At 56.5% G+C, this 21,799-nt stretch overlaps 1 protein-coding gene across 1 annotated transcript in view; it reads right to left on the reverse strand.

The window, feature by feature from the left end:
* Positions 1-1,803: 1,803 nt before the first annotated feature.
* The window catches only part of HSPA12A (heat shock protein family A (Hsp70) member 12A), a gene marked incomplete at its 5' end in the record, with an annotated part of 51,313 nt that continues 31,317 nt past the window's right edge, over positions 1,804-21,799 (reverse strand). The window contains 7 exons of the mRNA XM_081105383.1: positions 1,804-4,471; positions 5,480-5,583; positions 7,148-7,406; positions 8,335-8,439; positions 9,043-9,129; positions 13,383-13,554; positions 20,105-20,221. Of these exons, the coding sequence (XP_080961509.1) occupies positions 3,837-4,471; positions 5,480-5,583; positions 7,148-7,406; positions 8,335-8,439; positions 9,043-9,129; positions 13,383-13,554; positions 20,105-20,221 (1,479 nt within the window). The 3' untranslated portion in view covers positions 1,804-3,836. The remainder of the gene's footprint in view (positions 4,472-5,479; positions 5,584-7,147; positions 7,407-8,334; positions 8,440-9,042; positions 9,130-13,382; positions 13,555-20,104; positions 20,222-21,799) is intronic.

A 21,799-nucleotide genomic window follows, 5' to 3' on the forward strand; every position in this document is an offset into this window, starting at 1 on the left:
ACCGGCGCTTGACCTTGAGCCAATTTTTCAACAGCCTTTTCGTTTGCCTGCCACGGAGTTGCCTGTGGCCATGCTGGTTTATCTGCCTTCCCTCCCGCTTGGAGGGAAAGGGGCTAGAGACATCAATGGAGCCTTCCCAGGGAGCAGAGGGGCCCCTCGTGTTGGAAGGAAAGTTAATGAAGCTTGCCACACCTAAGGACGCACCTGAAAAATCTACCTCCACCTGAGATGGGGAGCCGGAGGGGGAGGTCGGTAGTGATGGATCTAAAATTCCATTTACACATTCAGAATGGGGGGGGGGGGGGGGGAAGTCTGGGCCACACGAAATCCAGAGCTTTGTTTTATTAGAATCTGTGAAGACAGAGTTTGCAGATACAACCTTGTCGAGTCGTGAGTTGCCACAAAGTTCTGTGAAGCTTGAACAAGACCCATTGGAGAATCTAGTTCCTTATTCCAAGCAGACGAGAGGTACAGCATTACGGCCAACAACTTTTACACTAGCCATCCGGTTAGGCCATTTCCCAGCATACGTATGCGGCTTAATCACAGCTATTTTGTCTCTACAATGTGAAGTTCGATCGCCGACTAATATTGCATTTTGACTCCTGGGTATATGGGTGCATGCGATTCTAGGCCACCCTGGCAGTTAACCAGACCTGGACGCTAAATGCTAAACTTGATCTAAGTATCATTCTAGGGGGAGGGCAGGCTCTGTGAACTGGACGCATCTTGGCCACCGCTATGCAGGGCTCCTCCTCCTTCCTCTCTTGTCTGTCTTTCTGTAACTTGTCTGCCGTTGACACTGACGAACGCCTGCTGCGTGCGGTAAGGGCAGGTACAAAGGAAACCCTTGGACCGTTCTGCTTCCAGGAAAAGTGAACCTCGGATAACAAGCCAGGGACAGCTGAGTGATGTGTCAAGACAACAGGCCTTGCAGCAACTTCCTAAGGTTAGAAAACGTGTCCGAGTGTACTTGCCCACCCAGTCCGCTTACTCGTGAATATTTCTGCGGGAGAAAGGGGAGCAGGGATGGGTTTGGGGGATGCCTTCTAAGGAGTTCCACTCTTGGGGCTGCATCTCTGGGGCCAGAAGCAAGTCCAGTAAAAGGACCACTCCCTCTCCACCCTCTATTTGCCCACATTTCCCGTTTCAACCGGCTGATAGTAAGAGAAATAGACAAGGAGACGTCCGTGACGCAAGGCCAGAAAGGCCTTCCTTAGCCAGAACGAGGGGGACTTGGCCATGTCAGCCACCCTGACCCCTGATCCAGTGGAAGAGCTGGATCTGCTCCCACTGGAGGCCTCCTTTGACCCTGGCGACCTGAGCACCTCACGCCCATGGACCCCACTTGGCCCTCAGAGGGGCTGCTCCGTCCCACAAGGAGAGCGGGGCAGCCTGCAGGGCCGCAGAGAGTTTCCTGCAGAGCCACTGCTTACAGAACCCAGCGTTCAGCTCGGAGACCGGACAGGAGAATCTGCACATTATTATGCTCCCTTAACTGCAAACTGTGACCCTTTGGGAAGGACACGTGTGTAGACGAGTCTGACGAAGCTGCCGACCCAGGAGGCCCATGTGCTCCGGGTATTCGGACCCCAGGTACCTCTGACTGTGGCTCGGTCTTGCGTACACAGTCCATAGGGTAGTATCGGTACAAGCTGAGGAGCGGTCAGCGCAGGGAAGAAAGGAAACCAGGGGAAGTTAAAGGCAGCAATGTCATCAACAAAATGCAAAGAGCATTTTCCTATTTTTTAAACAAAAAAAAGCACATTGTAGAAATAAAGAATCTGTACAATATTCTGATACTGTCTGTACATAAAATTATATTACTTATAACGAAGTTGAAAGGTCCTGTGTGTAGAGGATGGCTGGTCACACCGGAGACCCAGAGCAGGTGCGGGAAGCAGAGCAGGCGGCAGGGACACCAGCAGCACCTCTGCGGCACCAGCGCGCCCGTGGCGGTGGTGTGACTAGCACCCCCTCATCGTGGTCTGTGGTGTTGCGCGCTCTACTAGGGAATTCTGCGGCAGGTGAGGTGACGAGGGAGACATGTTAAAATGACACGAAAATGCTCGTTCACATCTGCGTATCGGCTGAGGATGGGTGTGAGAATCCAATGCGCATGGAAGTTGGTTTGCCCAGCCTCCCTCCGTGCGTTACGCATGCTCCCAGGGATTTAACACGGGAGCGGGCTCCAGCAGGCGGGGGGAGATGGCTCTGAACAGATCGGGTGGGCTGTGATCAGACCCAAGGTTCTTTCTCAACTGGTCCCGGAAGGTTGGAGAAGACTGGAAGGAAGGCAGGAAGGAAGGAGAGAGCACACGCCCCACCGCTGGTTCCTCAGCAGCCCCTTTCTTAGGCGCCGCCTTCCTCCCCAGGCCCCTCCTGTGAGGGTCAAAAGCGCCTCCTCAAGCCGGGTGGGGCCCCAGCCCCACTCACCAGAGGGCAAGTGTGGGACGGCTGCTCTTCCTGCAAACCCTGTCCCGAGGGGAGCCCAGACCGACAGGGAGGCCGGGTGGTAGCTCTGGTCTGCGTGTCAGCTTCCGACAAGATCCTAGTGAGGAGCCCTCACGCACAGCTAAACTACAGTCCCCGCAGCATCTACTGAAATTGCAGCCTTGGTCTCCTCGCCAAGATGGGACTTCAGTGCATAAAAGGGATAGGATCCAGGAAACTCTTTTTTCTTTGTTCTTTACGTCTAGCTGGTGCACAGTATTACACCAGTCGTAACAGTTCCAGGTGAACAAGGTAGCCATTGGGCATTTCCAGGAATCTGCTTGGAACCAGCGCCCTCGTGCCAGAGACTCACAGAGCAGCTCTGGAAAACATCTGGCTTGGCCCGTCCAGCGTAGACATACGATTCCTTTCGGACAGACTTTAAAACTGATGACGTCACTCAAACATTTCTAACCCTTTGAAAACGTAGGAATAAATGGCCAAACCCTTTAGGGGGAGGAGTGTGAGCTGGGAGGACGGAGTTCATTTGAAATATGTTTTCAAAACGAGGAGCTGTTCCGGACTCCTGGGCAACCTCATTTCCTCACCCGGCCGTCCTAGAATTACGGATGAATTCGGAAGTGGGGACTTGGCCTTGTGATGCCAGAAGTGACACGGCATAGGGGACGTTCATTTCCATCGCAGCGAGCTTCTACCTGCTGAAACGCTGAGGTGTCAGCTCTCCCCTCACACCAATCCCCGGGGATCCGCCCAGCCACAGTGATTCTCCACGGAACCAATTTGGAATTTAAACGCGAACCTAAAATAGTGCCCAGTGTAGGCAGTCTTCTCCCACCCGTGAAACGCGCTCCAGCTTCCCACCGACTCTCCACTTTCAATCGCATGACCAGGAAAAGCAACGAACTGCAGATGGGGGTGGGGGGGGGCACTTTACAGCAACTGCCGCCCAAAACAGGCGAAAGGAAAAGCCTCAGGGAGATGGAGAATCTCGTCCTGCTCAGCGCTGGCCTTTCGGATCCAGAAGGACAGTCACAGAGCATCCTGGGTTCTGCTCGGCGGAGAGGTGTTGAGAGCGAGCTCATCCGGGTGCAGAGATGTCCCGGCTCCCTCGCCGGGTGGGTGTTCCGCCGGGGGCCCATGAAACCAGCTGCTCTCCCTTGGGTTTCTTACCCCCAAACCTCAATCTGAATTTCCCGACGCCGGTGTGCCCGGAGGAACCCGTACGTGCTTCTGGCCCTGGTATTTCTAGCTCCAGTCTCATCCGCCCTGCTGCAGCTCGGGTGCGCCGTGTCAAGGGTCAAGGGCAGGGAAAGGACAGTCAGGGTTGAGGTCGGCAGATGCAGGTGGGCTGAGTCCGAGGGTCAGGCTGCCGCGAGGGCCGGTCAGTAATTCAAGAAGTCGATCCCCACCTTGACGCTCTTCGAGGTGGCGACGTCGACGGCCATGGCCTTGATCTCGGTGTCCCCGAACTGCATGAGGGTCTGGATCTCCCTCCGGGCGGGCGCGGTGCCGCCGGTGCCCGTGAGGTCCAGGCGGAGCGTGCCGCACTTGCGCACCCCGGGGTCGGTGATGAAGCTCACGTTGTCGTGCTCGGAGCTGTACACGTTGATGACGATGACGAGCTGGGAGGGCTTGGCGGGCGTGTAGCTGCGCTTGACCAGCTCGCCCAGCGCCACGGACTGGTCGGCGGCGATGAACTTGTCGAAGACGTCGGTGCACCAGCGGGTGCCGTCCTTCACCAGCAGCTTCTCGGGCGGGTGCTTGCCCTCCACGTAGCGGTTGAGCACGCCCACCCCGTAGGTGAGCGGGGACCGGCGCACCTTGATGACGGCGGGGTCCAGGCCGAAGAGCACGGCGCCCTTGAGGATGGTGAGGCCCACGTCCTGGGGGATGATGATGCGGCACTTGTCCCCGAAGGCGGCCTGGACCGCCTGCTGCAGGAGGGGCGCCTCCGCGAAGCCGCCCACCAGGAAGAGGAACTTGACCGTGGACACCTCGGGCTTCTGGAACAGGTCCCCTGCGAGGGGAGAGGGAAGGACACCGTCCTGTCACCAGAGCCAGCAGCACAGGGACGGGGTGGCCTGAGCATGTGGGGCGTGGACACAGCCACCTGGAGGACAGGCTGGGTGTGAACAGGATTAGTGGAGAGCTGGTCCTTTAGAGAGAGGGGGTTTGCACACCACTATGCTCGGAGCATCAGCCAAAGCTACTGCTAAGCAGACACCATTTTAGCAGAGGTGGCGATCGTGTAAAGTAGTAATTTGCGATGCCTAAAGGCTACTCCTAACCCTCCCAAACCTGTGGCTCTGCTAAGGAAGGCAAGGCAGGCGCTTCTAATGCTGCTCTGTGGGCCCTGGCGGGTGCGGCTCAGCTGGGAGTTGTCCCAGGCACCGAATGGCTGCTCCTTTGATTCCTGGTCAGGGCACCTGCCCGGGTTGTAGGCTCGATCCCCGGTAGGGGGCCTGCAGGAGGCAACGGGCTGATGTCTTGCATTGATGTTCCTCTCTCCCTCTCCCTTTCCCTCTATCTAAAAAGCAATAAGAATATTAAGTAAATAAACAAACATTATTCTTTGGTTTCGTAGGGGTTGTGATTTGGTGGGTGGGGGTAGAGAGGGGGGGGCCAGATACTGAAAAGGGTCCCCGGTGAGTCTCCCGTGTGGCCCTGGGGGAGGCCACGAGGCAGCAGAGAGCAGCGTGGCCAGACGCCGTCTCCCCTCCTGGGGACCTTTCTCTGGCTCACACTCAGTGGCTTCTCCCAGCCGGGGCTGTGGTTCCTGATCTTTCCACAGAAAGCAAAGACCACACTGCCCAGGGCCCGTGGCTGGAGGTCATTCTGCCACACAGCCCGCAGCTCACTGTCTGGGGAGCCAAAGGGAAAGGGGGGTGAGGGCGGTGCCCGGCTGCTCCCGGTCCCCGAGGGCCTGTGGCTGCCAGCCTGACTTCACATGCCTGGTCGGTGATGCTGGAAAAGTCAGTCCCGTTCGCGGCTCTGCCCGAGCCGCCGAGCCCCGGCGGATACTCACGCAGATGCTCGATGATGCTGTCGATGGTTGGCTTGAAAAGGGCGTTCATGGCATCGGGGCTCATCCTCAGCATCCCCTGGGAGGACCACTTCACAAAATCCACGCTGTGGGGGGTGGCACAGAGAGGGACAGCGGTGAGCGGACAGACTACACCCACAGGACAGACCCGGCCCTGGCAGCACGGCTGTCAGCTCCGAGCAGCGGGGCAGGGGGCGGGGGTCAGGTCCTCGGAAATACCCTCCCCTGCCAGGCCTGAGCCCTGGACGCTCCAAGCTAAGACTCGGCCTCTTCTGTTTCTCTTTGCCTCCACGTGGCCTCCCTTCCCCGGGGAAGTGGGAGCCGATGTCAAGTGCGAAGGACAAGGAGGTAAAGGCATCGCTCTCGTTTGGATGACCGCACTTCGATGCCACAATCGTTGGATGCGAGTCCATTAGCGGCTCGCCGTGCTGCTACCTAAGGCTACCTGTCCCAGGACAGGGAGAAGCCTCCTCCCGCGGTGCCCCTCACTGTCCCTGTCGAAGGGGCAGCGTGCAGCAGCAGGAGCACTGGGCAGGGAGTCAGGCTGCTGGGCTCCAGCCTGGCCCCGCCACTCAGTAGCCATGGGACCTCGGGCAAGCGTTTTCTCTGAGCCCTGGCTTTCCATCTGCAAATCAAGGCGAATACCACTTGCCTTACCTCCCTCACAGGGTTGTTGTGAAGATCAAGTTAAAAACCACGTCTGGGAAAACTCTCTGGAAACTTCCTAGCGTGAAAGGAACGCCAGGGACTGCGGAGTGCAGTGCACCCGCCTGCTCTCAAGGTCGAAGGGGCCGAGCTAACAGTGGCTCCGTCCCTGCAGCACAGCACCTCCAGCTCCTCCAGCAGCACGTTCTAGATGCCGCCCTGTCTCACGGACCAGGAATCCTCCCAGGGCCTGGGCCGGAGGACAGCGTGTATGGTGTGGGTGACCCACGGGCTGGCCGCAGCCAGTCTCCGCAGCGAGGGAGGCCCCAGAACTGTGCGGGCAGGACATGGGAGACAACCAGACGCAGGTGCCTTCTGCAGGGGGCCAGGGCAGAGAGAACGGCAGCCTGGGAGGGTCTGGCGAGGACCCTGCTCCCAGGGCACAGCAGCCTGGAGTCAAGTCCACTTTGTTTCCCCTGAAAGGAGCCAGGGCGTCTGAGAGAAGCACCCGATCGCAGGTGTGGTGGGGAACGTACAGGGTGAGTCAGGGAAACCTCACTGGCACAGGCGGAGACCGTTAGGGACCACAAAGGGCCTGGCCAGCGCGGCTCCGTGGTTGAGCGTCGACCTATGAGGTCACGGTTCGCTGTTCAGGGCACATGCCCAGGTTGTGGGCTCGATCCCCAGCGTGGAGCGTGCAGGAGGCAACCGGTCAATGATTCTCTCTCATCAATGTTGTTTCTCTCTCTCTCTCCCTTTCCCTTCTTCTCTGAAATCAATAAAAACATAAAAAAGGAGAAGGAAATAAACCGTAAAGGCCGAGGCAATGGGAGTCAGGAGCCAACCTGAAGGGGCTCCCACCGGCCAAGATGGGACATTGGAGTGTCACTGAGGATGTAACCGCCATGGTTACACATGCATCAGACGTGCTATGCACTCCGCCGGCTGAGAGAAGCTCCCAGCTCCACGGCCGAGTTTCCTGGGCCAAAGGCAGGTCCGACTCACTTGCTCTTCCGCAAGGCGTGCTCCACGCTGTGCCCACGGAACTTCTTGTAGTAATCGATGAAGGAGAAGGGCAGGGTGATGTTCAGCGGGTTCGTGCGGTCCGGGGCGGCCGCCCTTTTGCGAGACTCGAACGCAATCATCAAGTCCACCCAGGCGGCGGGACGCTTGATTTTGAATTGCTCGATGAAGTCCTCTCCGAATATCTTACACAGGAGCTTTTCAAATTCGTAATCGACTCCTAAGGATCCATAGGGTCCCCCTGCGCCAAGAACGAAACGGAGTCGCCGTGTGAGAAACGCGGAGAACGGGGCCCCGACTCTGAGGCCACCCTGCTCTTCTCCCAAACACACAATGGAGCACAGCTGGGCCCTCACTGGGGTTCTTCTCACTCCTCATGGAGAAGCTTTCCTCTAGACACCACTCGGCAATAACCTGTTTACAGTCAGTTACACTTTAAATAAAAGCAATGCATTTAAGGCACTGGGAGTATTGCAGTCCCCTCCTCCCCCACAGACACCCAGGACAGGATCGGGATCAGGCAGGCCTCGCTTAGCCCCTGGGTCTACTCACTCCTCATCACCACCTCCCTGACCAGGGGTGTGGGGCCCTCCCAGAAGGCTTAGCCATGGCCCCGAGCCACACGTGTCTTCGGGCTTCTGTCACATCCTTCCATAACTTCCAGGAGCCACTTTCTCGGCCAGGATCTGAGACGGGCTCCCTGGATGCCAAAACCCCTGGGGTGGAAGTTTGTGTTTTAAAGGACATGGAACTGTGCTTTGCTGTCCAATGTTCAATAAGCCGCAGAGCCGCCCGGCCGGCGTGGCTCAGTGGTTGAGCATCGACCTCTGAACTAGGAGGTTACGGTTCGATTCCCGGTCAGGGCACATGCCCAGGTTGCAGGCTTGATCCCCAGTGTGGGGCATGCAGGAGGCAGCTGGTCAATGATTCTCTCTCATCATTGATGTTTCTATCTCTCTCCCCCTCTCCTTTCTCTCTAAAATCAATTTAAAAATATATTTTTTTAAAGAAAGAAATTACGAAAACTTATCTTAAAAAAAAAAAAAGCCCCAGTGACTTCTCCTGCCGACTGTCCCACGTGCTGGCGGCACCGAGACAATGACAGGCTGAGAGAAGTCGGAAAGGAGTGGCCCGGCTCAGGTAGGAGAACGTCGCCGTGCAGCGCTCACCTGTGGCTTTATACAGTTCCTTGAGGTGTCCCTCTGGCAACCGTATCTGATGGACGGTCAGGTCTACGGTGCCACCGCCACTGTCCACAACCACATACTTGTCACCTGGCAAAAGAAAAACACACCAGCCACCCTTCACATAGACCGCTTGCCAACCCGCCCTGAAACGGGCTGGCGGGCGATGACGGAGTACCCCACCCTTCTCATTAGTGCAATGGGTTTGCTAATTAGTTGTGCAGTGGGTTATTCGTGACTAAAGAGAAGGCAATGATGTCTGCTAGGAGCGACGGTTAGCATGGACGATCCAGAGCCCAGACGCGTGGATCTCTAAAACTACAGCATTCGTGCCACACGCTGCTGCGTGTCTGGCACGACCCGGCGGACAGTTTCCTGCCCAGTGAATAGCGCCAGCAAGTGGCCGGCTGTTTAACTGAAGACTTGTCCTGGAACCAGTGAGTCCCAGTCCCTACCTCTCCTCTGAAGAGTCTGGATGGCTTTACCACATGCAAAATCACAGCTCCACAAAGAGCTCTCCCTGGGGGAGTAGTCTTTAAAACCGAGTGATTTTGAACATTCTCCAAAAGTGCAAAAGGGACAAGTAGGAATGCAATTTTGCCCGCAGCAGCACACACACACACACACACACACACACACACACACATATATACACACAATCCAGCAAAGGCAAGGGACATTCAAGGACGCTACCTTCCTCCAGCTCGGACCAGATCTCGCCTATGACATTCTCCACCAAAAAGGTCCGGCTCTGCCGATTGCGCCGTACGTGCTCCTTAGCTAGTGGCCGACAGAAAGAAAATGATGGCGGGTGAGAAAGCACGACAGAGCGGCCGTCATCTGCAGTCAGTGGAGGCAGCAGCGTGAGCAGGTTAGGGACACAACACTCAGTGAACCGTGACCAAACAATTACAGGAATGCCACCCGGGGAATTCCAAAATAGTTCTCCCAGGACGAGCAGCTATCGCCCCGGCCTTCACCGCCCCATCGGTGTGGCAGACTCAGCCTGGGCGCTGCTGGAAAGCTCACCAGGATGAGCCCATCCTCCAGTGACTTTCGGGGGGATGGGTGAATAAAACGGACCAATTTCCTGGCTTTGCTGTACCCGGGAGGCAGCTGTCTGCCAAGCAGCCGTCAGTGCACTTGGTTAAACAATTTCACACCAAGGAATCCTGATACAAGGAGAGTGGGGTGCTGATCAGGATCCTGGATAAACTGGACGCGAGTCTGGATCCTGGATCAATTGTATAGGAGCCATTTCCTGACCTTGTTGAAGCCAATACCCTCTTTGACCACAAGGTGGCGCATCGACCACAAGGTGGCGCATCTGAAACTGGCAAAGCCAGGCACCGGTTCCCTAGCCCTGCAGGACAACCTGGAGTGACACCATGCGTGGGGATTTGGCCTCCCACTGGCCTCCCCACAGCGCTGTGAGGTGGACAGGGCATAAATCATGGCCCTGCGTTAAGGTGAGGAAACCAGGTCAGGGAGGTTAGGAGACCAGTTCCCACACTGCCTTGCAGCCCCAAATTAACGCTCCATCCAGGGACCCTCATGCCTCTGAGATGTCACAGGTTACAGTGAAGTCTGAAAAAGCAGACTACAAATGTGAAGAACCAGGAAAGGTGCTGTGAGAGGGTACCTGGGAGGCAGCCGGGCACGGCCACGGTGGGAATTTGGCAACTCAACCCCCCACCCCTGGCCTCGGTTTCCTCATCCATAAAATGGGTATAATAATGCGTGGCCTCAGTTCCTCACAGGCAGAGCAGGGACTGGCTCTCTGATTTGTCCTAAGCAGCCAGTGTGACACCTGCTCCACAGTAGGTGACAATGAAGGTGAGCACCAAGTCTGAGACCCGGTGCCCACCAAACCATCACTACCACACGCCATGGAGAGCGACCACCTATTTTACAGATCAAGGCTCTGCCCACAGCTCTGCTGCTGTGAATTCTTTAGTCCCTGGGCGGGTGTTGCAGACTTTGTACCTGTCTGCAGCTGTTTATCCAACAGAGGACCCTTGGCCCTCTAGCCTCTCAGCAAGGAGCAGTGTTTGCAAAACAACATCTCTGGGGGTTGGGATGGCAAGCACTGGGCCAGCTCCGAGTTCCTCGGGCCCTGCCTTATGGTGGAGAGGCTGTCCCGGTGAAAGAGTCCCTGCAGGCTGGTGTGGCTCAGTGGTTGGGCGTCGTCAGGTGCACAGAAAAGTTGCTGGTTCGATTCCTGGTCCAATTCCTGGTTAGGGCACATGCCCAGGTTGAGAGCTCAATCCCCACTAGGGGGCACATGCCCAGGTTGAGAGCTCAATCCCCACTAGGGGGCACATGCAGGAGGCAGCCAAAGGATGTTTCACACTCACATCAGTGGTTCTCTCCCTTCCTATCTCTCTAAAAAGCAGTGGTTCTCAACCTGCCTAATGCCGCGACCCTTTATACAGTTCCTCATGTAGTGGTGACCCCCAATTTCATTGTTACAAATTGAACATAATTAAAGCATAAATAAATCATAATTAATCACAAAAACAATATGTCATTATATATGTGTTTTCCGATGGTCTTAGGCGACCCCTGTGAAAGGGTCGTTCGACCCCCAAAGGGGTCGCGACCCACAGGTTGAGAACCGCTGCTAAAAAGCAATAAAAAAAAATCTTTTTTTTTGTTCTCACCCAAGGATATTTTTCCATTGATTTTTAGAGAAAGTGGAAGGAAGCAGGAGAGACAGAGAGAAAGAGAAACATCAATGTGAGAGAGACACATTGGCTGGCTGACTCCCGCACAGCCCCGACCAGGGCCAGGGATCGAACCTGCAACGGAGGTAAAAGCCCTTGACTGAAATCGAACCCGAGACCCTTCAGTCCTGGGGCCGACACTCTATCCACTGAGCCAAACCGGCAGGGCAATAAAAAATATTTAATAAATAAAAGGAGTTCCTGTAGGCCTAGGAGGGACCCCCACACGCAGGCCTCTCTCCTGTTCCCAGCACCGGCTCCAGATGAATTTCTATTGCAGATCTTGTAGTGGGCATTTGGTTTCCTAAAACAACCTGGATGACTAATGAAATGGCATTCATAAAAAACAGCCAAGTGAAGCTAATGAGACATGTTCTGAGCTCTCAAAAAATTTATCCTATTTTTCAGGCAAATTAAGCCCATTTTGTGAAAAATGTGCCCTTTACGGTGCTCATTAAATCCTCCTGGTGTAAAATAAAATACCCTCAGCAAACCCGCAGTGCAGGGGGCAGAGTGCTGGCTCCGTTCTCCCCCACGGGGTCCTCTGGCTCCATCTGAAGGAGCCCCCAGCAGGGGCGGCCGGGGGAAGTGTCTCAGGCACCCTGACCTCCCGGTACTCCTGCTAAGTGCTCTGCCAGGCCTCCGACAGCACCGTCCTCCTGGGAGAGAGGTCCCAACTGCAGCCCGAGGCTGAGACAGAGCCCTGCCTCCTGCCCCTCGGAGGGGCGCTGGCCAACCACTTGGGGATTTAAAAACCCTACAGACCCTCTGACCACATGGGACCACAGCCAAGTCCACAGGCACAGGACACGGGACGGGCCAGGGGGGAGACGGGACGCTTGCGAGGAAAGGAAGCCAGGCTGAGCTCCCAGGAAAAGCATTCCAAACAGCTTTCCCCTCAGGTTAGGGGATATGGTGGGAAGAGCGGCGCTAGAATTAGCTAATTCTCCTGGATTTCTTTTTATGAACAGCTAAGGGAGAACCAGCAAGTGAGAGGAGAAGCCCAGTCGCTCCTGGTCTTTTCCATGAAAACAATGAAGGTGGAGATTTACATAAGCTTGTCATTCCGTGTGTTTTAAACAGGCAGCTGACCTGGTCCGCAGCAAGGCTGCCCTCGGCCTGTGCTGGAGCCCAGCATGCTACACAAGGGCAGGTCAAGCCCTGGATTTAAAGGGCAGCCTGCTCCCCACATTCTGGGTGACTCAGATCCAAGGTGCCCACATCGGGGCCTGGCGGGCAGGGGCAGCAGCTCGGGGACAAGTGAACTTTGTGCTGAGGCTCACAGATTCCCCGGTCCTGGGTGAAAGTGCAGGGCGTGGGCCCTGGTGCAGCTGCCCCGCGAAGAGGAACGGGAGCGGCCTATGGAGATGGCCTCGGCTGGGCCTCGGGGTGGGGACCACGGAAAACTTGGGACGAGGGCTCTAGGGGAGCAGCCTGTGGCAGCCCTGGCTAACGCCACCCCTCTTCTCCTGGGCCTGGCCTTCCAGGGGGGTGATGGGCGGGTTTGTGCCCTCAGGGCCCTCCCCCGGGGACAGAGCTCAGAGCTGTGCGCCCCAACACGCTGATTAGCTTCCAAACTCACTCACAGAGGTGGCTTTGACCCTGACCTAAGGTGTCTGCGAACGCTGTGGCCCTGATCAGACCCACAGAGCGCTGGACGGACACCCAGGAAAACAGTTCTGGGGACCAAGAGAGGGGCCGACTTGCACCAGGAAAACACGAAAGAGAAAAGGCTCCTTAGGGTCCCCCCGAAGCTCCCGAGTGTCCCTGGGCGGGTGACTCTTCCACAGCCAAGTGGACACCCGCGGGTCAGGAAGCGTCAGTCCTTTCCGTCTGCAGTTTAAAGTCTCGCCAGGTTTATGGCCAAGACACATAATGAGCTCATCACACACGAAGCAGCTCCAATGAGTGAGTCAGCAATAAGTCAACAGTCTTAATGGAAGAATTAATAACAGGCAAATGGGATTAGATTGAGAATCAGTTAACAGACCAGAAAGATTAAGAGCTTAGTAAAATGCAAGGCCAGGACTGCTCTCAGGGACCCCTCGAGTTTCTGGAGAGCAGCGCCCTCCCCCCTCCGAAGGCACGTGGGTGGGTGATGAACCTGGGTACCCACTGCCAGGTGTGCCGAGGCCCCTGGGAGGGGCCAGGGGGCGGGAGGGGGCTGAGCACAGGGTGCTTAACGCCAACCTCTCTGGCGGCATCTTGATTCTTCATTACAGCACCGAGTGCATGTACACAGTAGCGGCCCAGAGACATGCAGGCGGGAGGGGAGAGCAGGGAGGGGGAGAGAGAGAGCAGAGGTACCCTGTGCAAACCCAGCTCCTACTGTGTCTCTGGAGCTGTACCCATTGACCGCGGCCTTGCTGCTCAGCTCGATCATCTGGTGCAGCCGCAGCTTCCGGCAGTAGATGGAGGCGGCCTCGGGCTCCAGGGCGATGATGAGCTGCTCCGCGTTCTCGGGGGAGGCCAGGCCCGCCTGGAAGACAGAAGCAGAGGCTGGGACCGGGGCTCCCTGGGGGGCTGCTCCCAGGACACCCCCACCTGGGGCTGACAACCCCAGGAAGGGACACTCGGGCCCTGCTGGTTTGAGGAATTCCCCCCATAGGCCTCTGCAGAGCTTAAGATTGGGGGTGATCAGGTGCTGGGCCCTGAGCGGGGTCCCCGAACACCACAGTGGCCTAAGGAAATGTACCGGCATCCCTGGGAAACGCCAGACCCTCTGGCCCTGGAGCCTCTGGCATCTGGAGCTTAAGTAGCCCAGAACTGAGACGCATGGGGGGAAGTCCCCAGAACTTTGGAAACTGTTACAGGGGGGACGGCGCGTGGTCTGGTTTGGGCTGTAACAGGCCAAACAGTCTGATCGAGTCAGAGCAAGCCCCGATCTCTGGTGGCCCAGGAAACAAATGGCCCATCGCCGGACCTCGCTAGGCAACATGGGATTTTGCTGGATGGGAGTCGGACAGGAGGGCTCCAGGGCTCCGGGAGAAAGCCCCTCCTGGAATCCCGCACAGCGCCCCCTTCTGGAGGGTGGGTGGGGAGGCAGGTGCCGCGCCCTCATTCAAAGCCACTATCCCTTTCACAGCAGAAATGCTCTGCTCTGTGACATCTGGCTTGTTCCAGGCAGGTGCCTCCGGGAGGCTCTGGGACCGCCCTTCTGAGGGGAGCAGGGAAAGAGGCCTGGCGTGTCCCCTAACAGGTCCCGGCCCGCCTCTCGTGACCTTGAACTTGAGCACCAGGTCTCGCTTGTCCGTTGAAGCTGTTCTGGCCTGGGGGTTTCCTGCCTTCTATGTTTGTTGTCTTTGGTCCCGTTTCCTAGGGAACCTCAGATGCCGCACCCACTTGGTGAAAGGCCCCAGTTCCACACCCAGCTCATAAGGCCTCGATCTGGAGGCCGGGGGGGGGGGGGGGGGGGGCGTGCGGGAGGAAGGTCTGCCTGGCGTCACACGGGCACCATGGCCTCTCACCAGGAGGAGTCGCTCACAGTCGCCGGCGGCAGGGGTTTAGCAGGTGCAATAACTGGGCGGGTTGGGAGGCCGGGTTATAAGGGAAGAACGGAAAGGACCTCAGGATGCCATCCCACTCCTCCACTCTGTACGGGAGAAACCAGGGCTCGGAGAAGCAGGGTGGCCTGTCCCGGGTTCCTGGGAGGTGGGCCTCAGCCTCTTCAGCTCCAAGGTACCCGACCTGTAAGTGGCCGAGCCGCCCCGGCCCAGATCTCGCGCCTTGCAGACCAGCTCTTTCCTGGGTTCTCTGCTCTTCTGGTCTGAGTGACTCCAGCTGCTGGGGTGGGGCCCAGGCCTTCCGGAGGACTTGAACCAAACTCCCTGGTGCCTCTAATGCTCCCCTCAACTGGCTTAAAGGTACAGCCTCTACCCATTTACCCCAGGACAGCACCTGATGACACACTGCCTATACTTGCCTGTACCGTACCCCAAACCAACCCATTAATTCTGTCCTCTTGAGATACCATCAGCGGCAGGTGCCTGGGCATCTCCACTTTGCCAATCCCGAAGGCCTCCCAGCAGCGGGAAAACCCCAGATGAGAGAGGGCCAGGCGGTGCCTGAGAGACCAGGACAGAGTGACACACTCCTTCGTTCCAACCAGCCGCCATGCTCCACCTCGCGCTCCCAGTGGCAATGGGGGGCTGCACCCCCAGCAGCTGCTCCCACGGTGGCCAGTGGAAAGCTGAGGGACAGGCAAGAGGAAGCAGCTGGTGCGGGCAGATTCTACCTCCCAGGAGGGGTCCCAGGGGCTGCCGTGGACTCCAGGAAAAAGAGGAAACAGGGGATCTGCCAGGCTCAAAACCCAGCCGTCTCTCTCTCTGGGCGGGAGGGTCTGGGGCCCGAAGTGTGAGCTTTGTTTCTGCATAAACACGTGCAGTCTTCTCAGCAGAGGCCCTCCAGCCCGGCCGCAGTCCGGAGACCTGGGGGTCTATTTGCCTGGGACCAGGCCAGGGTCACCCGAAGCAGAAGAGCACTCGCTCTGCCTTTGCTAATCCTGCCTCCAGAGCCGGGATCTCATGGCCGCTGTGCATGTCCGGCCTCTCCTGCAAGAGGGTATGTCCTCCAAGGGCGGCAGCTAAGTCCCCTTGCCCCACCGCACACAGGAAGGGCTCAGAGGGTAGCTGCTACATGAATGAGTCGCGCATCCCTCCGGCCAGAATCAAGTTCTGCAGTTTCCTGGCGCTCATCTCCGCAAGCCCGAATGAGACAAGTATTCTGCCTGCGTGACCAAGGACTCTACAAACAGACTGCCTCAACAAAGAGCATGCGGCCCCGTTTGTCTCCTCCACGAATCTGGGCGGCAGGAGCACCATCCGAGCGGCTCCTTGGAGTGCTGCTTCATGGTCCCCTGCTCCCAGGGGGAGGAGCAGCAGGTGGTGACTCCAGGGAGGCCAGGGCGTGGGCGTCCACGCTGACTCCAGGGCTCCCCCGCCCTGGCCCTCCGTCAGCTGGAAAAATCCGCCGGGGACGGTGTGTTTACAGCTGAGAAAAATGGCCAGACGGCCAGCAAGCGCGCCGCTGGCCGGGCGTCAAGTTGCACGGGCCCAGCTGCACCGTCCTGGGCGTCATGGGGTGGTTCTTTTTGTGTGTTTTTCCTGATGTGGCTATTTGTCACTGCCATTTGTTCAGAAAGGGAGGCAAATGTAAGCTGCAACTCTGTGCTAGATGATGAAATCATCTGTAGGGAAGCATTTATTTAACAGGCTCTGGAACCTCCTAGAGTGACACATTTTAGGCAAAATGCCTCTAGAGAGAAACTGTTTCCTGTCCGTGCAACTCTCAGGACACAGTGGAACTACCTCCCATTCCAGGTCTCTTGGGCCTCAGAGGAGAGACCAGCTGTTCTTTTTTAAAAATTTTTAATCCTCCCCTGAAGACATATTTTTTTTTATTGATTTTAGAGAAGGAGAAAGGGAGAGAGAAAGAGAAACAGCAATATGAGAAACATCAATCAGCTGCCTCCCAAACATTCCCCAACTAGAGATCGAACTCACAGCGTAGGTACGTGCCCTGACCAGGAGTCAAACCCGCAACGTTTGGTGTACGGGATGACACCCGCCCAGCTGAGCACCCAGCCAGGGCAGCACCCTCCTTCACTGAATGCTCTTCAAGGGTCTAAAGGTGCCCCGGCCTTCATAAAAGACAGAGGTTAACCTACTTTTTCAACGAGCGCTTGACACTAGCAGATATGCTGGAGGTTCACTGATGAAATAAAGTGGGAGATGCTGCCCTGGGCCTCGTCCCCTGCTCTGCAGCCAGGCCTCTGCAGAGCAGGCCTGGGAGGAGGGGCTCCGATTTCACCTGCAAGCAGGGTGATGGGCTAAGGGGCAGCACTGCAGGTGGGAGGGCTGATGGGCACTCTTGCATCTCAGAAGCTGGCTGGGCCAAGAAGTGCTTTTTGCTCAGCTTCTGTATTGGCATTCTCCAGAGAATCCAATGTATGGATGTGTAGAAAGAGGTTTATGACAATGAGTGGCTCACATGATTATGGAGACTGACAAGTCCCGAGGTCTGCAGGCAGCAAGCTGGAGGACCGGGAGAGCCCACCACGGTCTAGTTCCCTAGCTGGCAGGTTCAAGACCCAGGAAGAGATGTTTCAGTTCAAGTCCAAAGGCAAAAAAAACCCCAAAACACCTCAAAACCCCAAACCCAATGTCCCCGTTTGAAGGCCGCAGGCGGGAGGAATTCCCTCTTGTTCTAGGTAGGTTCTACTCATGCCTTCCACTGATTGGGTGAGGCCCACCCCCCTTAGGGAGGGCAATCTGCTTTATTTGGGCTATTGATTTACAGGTTAATCTCACCCCAAAATACCCTCACAGCAACGCTCAGAATGATTTTTGAACAAATATCTGCATACCCCTTGGCTCAGTCAAGTTTACACACAAAGTTAACCATCACAGTACATATCTTTCTTATTCCATAGCCTAAATGGGGCGCAGTGAGGAGGGAGAGCTGGAGAGATGCTCATTTTGGCCACAGGTTAGCAAGCTTCATTTCCACACTGTCACTGGGACTCAGGCTGGAGAGACCGCAGAGAAGTCAGCAAGGCAGCTGCACCCCTGCACGCCCTCTGCCCCCCAGAAGTGTGAGGCTTCCGTGCACCACTGGGCCGCAAGCTACCTGAGAGCAGGGCCGGGCTCCGGCGCACAGGGCACATGTATGAATCCAGGGCCTCGCCCAGCCCTGGCACACAGATCACTCCCGGCACAGGTTTGTCTGATGAGTCAATGACTGAGTGAGCAGGGACTGAACAGCCCCTGGCATCTTCACATCCACTCAGTGACTGTAAACTGGACACAAGTATCAAATCAGAATTTCAAAGGGTCAAAACTTAAGCTGCACGGCCCTGGCCAGGTGGCTCGGTTGGTTACAGCCTCACCCCAAACACCAAAAGGTTGCAGGCTCCATTTCCAGGCAGGGCACATGCCTAGGTTGTGGGTTCAATCCCCTGTTGGGTCGTGTATGGGAGGCAACTGATCAAAGTTTCTCACATCAGTGTGTTGCTGTTGTCTTTTTTCTCTCTCTCTCTTCCTTCCTCTCCTCTAAAAAAATCAATTTAAAAAACAAAACAAAACAAAACATATCCTTTGGTGAGGATTTAAAAAAACACTGCGCAATCGCGGCACCAAACAAGCTCCCCGGTACTGAGATGGGCCTGTTTGCAGAGGGTCTCCGGCTTCAGAAAGCGAATTCCCTGCGTCCAAGGATGCCGGTTGCATCTGCTTGGGACGGGTGACCTTCTACTCTCTGAGGTGCCATGTTGATTGTGCCAAACCCCAGGGGATGCCACCCCCCACCCCACCCCCCATTTCCTTCCTCCTCAGCTGCCCCAGGGCCTCTCCCCTCTCCCCTCCCCCTCGCTGCCTCCAGCCCCCACCCCATCTTTCAGAGATGCTGTCCTTGGAGGAGGCCCCCACCTCCCCCGCCCCCGAACCAGCTCTAACAGCCCTGACACATCTGCTGGTCACTGCGCCCCTTTCGTTTTCAGGCTAAAAATAAGAGCTGACCTTTTTCTGGGTCACACGTTTGTTGCTGGAGGCATCCTGTGGGCTGGAAATGGGGGTCAAAACCATGAAGCTTGAGTGTCCGTCCTGGGAACACTCAGACCAGACACGGGGCCGTGTCGCCTTAGACAGCCGTTCCCGGGGGCCTGTCTTTGGACACGGCCCCAAGGCCACGTCCACGTCCACGGAACAGCCCAGGCTGCCCGGGCTTCTGTGGCAGCTGAGGTGCGCCTGGGCCTCTCTCTTTTTAAAGGATTGCCTCTTTTTGGAACTTCCACCCTCTTCCTTCATCCCTATGAAAACAAGTCTATTTTTGGCAGATACATAGGCTGGGCCAGATTCTCACGCTGAGCAGAGGAAGGAGAGAGGCAGTCTGGGGCGGGATGGGGGGAGGGGGGGAGGGGCACTGGCCTGACTCTACCTGCCGCCTGGAGTAAAGCCCTGAGTGTGAAGTACAGTCCATGACGCCGGGGGGGGGGGGGGGGGCGGGTAGGGGGTGCCCACTTTACTACCCTGCTGCGCTCAGGGCGGATGCGGTGGGTGTCAGACAGGAAAGGTTCATCCCTGTGGCCACAAACTCAGCGTCGGAGGTAAGTCCCCTGGCGGAGGGCAAGGACACCTATATCCCGGGCGGCATTCCCCGCCCGGCTCGGGCGGATGCCTGTGGAGACTGACGTCCAGGGCACAGAGTTGGCCGAGCCCCAGGGTGGCTTTCATGGCCCAGGGGAGGCAGTAAACACGCAGGGGCCAGCTGTGCCCTCAGATTAGGACACAGATAGGCAGGACCAGCCTTTCTTGCCAGGACATCAGGCTCTCATGGAAGCTCTGTCCTGGCACAGTTGTCAGCAACTGCGTGAGGGCTGGAGGCTGGGAGAGTTTGAGGCACCAGCGGAAGGGGGGGGGGGCGGCGTGGGGAGGGGGCCAGGCGCCCCGGAGGAATGGGCTGGCCATCGGCCCTGGAATGCCATCTCCATGGCGCTGTGTTGACTGGCATGCTCCTTAGCCATGCCCTGCCCTCATCCAGGTGTCTGCCACTGGGCAGGTGCGACAGCCCTCACCCCTCTGGGGCGACCATGCGTGCTCCTGTGAGTTCACAGGTGAGGCGGGCAGAGGGAAATGGACCTGTATCTCCTGGTTGCACCTGCACAGCTTTCTGCTCCGGCACCAAGAGGGTGCCCAGTTCATACCATGGGCCTTGTCTTTACTCCTTTCTCATCCAAATCTCCTTGCTTTCCAAGCCTTGTACTTGAAAGGCTCAAGTAAGTGATGTGCCTCCGAGCCCCAGTTTGAAATCTTAGCCCAGGGACCCCACCGTGGCAACAGGACCTGGAAATGCACAACGCCCCTCCCCTGCCAGTCTGAGCCCGTTCCTCCCCTGGGAGGCAGCTGAGGAACGGGAAGGCTCCTCGTCCCCCTGCTGGCTGCCTCCCAAGGAGGCCTACGCATGCTGGACACCCGAGGGGGTGATGGTCACCACCATGGGCACCTGGGCCCCGTCCGCTCCCGCCCCGTGCTCACCTGGTAGGCAGCTTGCCTCATGAACTGCTTGGCAGGCTGCTTCCAGATGGCAGGCACCGTGATGACCCATCTGACATCAGAGTTCTCGAACTCCGAACCCGCCTGGTCGCTCAGCTCCTACAGCCAAGGAAAGGGCGGCAGGTCAGGCGGACGTGGTTACATTTACTGAGAGTTTACCCTGCATCAACACTGTTATACCTCATCTGCAGTAATGCCCCCAAGAATGCTGTTAGGGAGAGATTATAACTGTGCCCCTTTCCTGCAGGTGGCAAACTCAGGCTCGATATGCTGTCTTTCTGATGACTACACGGCTAGAAGGGGGCAGAGCCAAAATCTGGACTCAGCCCCAGGTCTATCTTGACTCTAAAGGCCAATGTCTTCACTAAATTGCGACACGTGGTCTCGCATCTAGAACAGTGTCTGGTGGCAACTGTCAGAGTCGTCACTGTCATCTTCCTCCCCTCCAGCCCAGCACCTGAGGGGATTTTCCTGGTGGGACAGGAAGGATGTAAATGGCCTAAGTGAGAACCATGCTGTCCTTAGCTCTGGGTCAAGGTTACACCATGTGGGTAAAGGGGATGGGCAGAAGCCTCAGAGGTTTCCACTGGGCCCACGTAGACAAAATAACATAGTGCTGACTCAGTATTTCCATCTGTAAAATGGGGAGAATAAAACTAACCCCCGGCATAAGCGGCAAAATTAAATGAGAACACACGTGGGACGTCTGGCACAGAAAAGACCTCTGATAAATGCTGCTTCCTTCCTTCCCCTCCCCTCCTGTAGCCACGGTCACCAGACAGACCTGAACTCAAAGCGAAACGCACACCAGGGCATTTCTGCACCAGAGTCAGCATCGTGGACGTGGCTCAGAGGAACTGGCTGGTGATTTTTGTTTTTCCTGGTGGATGTCACACTTTCCCTATTGTTTCAAATGGTTATCTGGGGACTGACCCATCCTCTCACTGAACTAACTTCCTCTATGATCTGTAAGCTTCTTGTTTTTCATTTTTAATTGTGACAAAATACATATGACAAAATTTATTATTTTTAAGTGTACAGTTCGGCAGTGTTAAGTGTATTCAGCAAGCTTTTTTCTTTTTCCCCGCTTTGGGCCACCATGAAATAGCCGATTTGGGGGTTTTGTTTCTGTTTTTCTGTTGTTGTTTTTTAATCATGTGTTATTTCCTTGCGGGTCTGCCCTGGGCGTTAAAGCAGGTGAGCGTGTGAGTGTTGGGAAGGATTCTGAGCACACCTACCACCACCCAGACCATTTTAGACTCTGAGCAGGAAGAGTTGGACCTGAATGATGGCTTCCCTGACTGCAGGGGAAGTTGCTTAGATCCACCGCCACCAGCCACTGGAGGACAGCTGCGAGGGGAAGGATCCTGACATTAACCAAACGTCTCCCTTGTCCTGCACTTGCGCTCACTTCCTTCATGAATGAGACCACCATGCACGTCCACCCGCCCCTCAAATGCCAGGCTGCCCCTTGTGAAGGCCTCGCTCCTGTAAATCTCCTTGAGCAGATTTCTTCATGGAATTTCTTTTTTAAAAATATATGTTTATTGATTTCAGAGGGAAGAAGGGAGAGGGAGAGACAGAAACATCAATGATGTCTCCTACGGGGGATCAAGCCCAAAAACCAGGCATGTGCCAGACCGGGAATCGAACCTCGACCTCCTGGTTCAAGGGGCC

Source organism: Myotis nattereri (assembly GCF_964212035.1).
Source record: "Myotis nattereri genome assembly, chromosome: 13".
NCBI classification, from domain to species: Eukaryota; Metazoa; Chordata; class Mammalia; order Chiroptera; family Vespertilionidae; genus Myotis; species Myotis nattereri.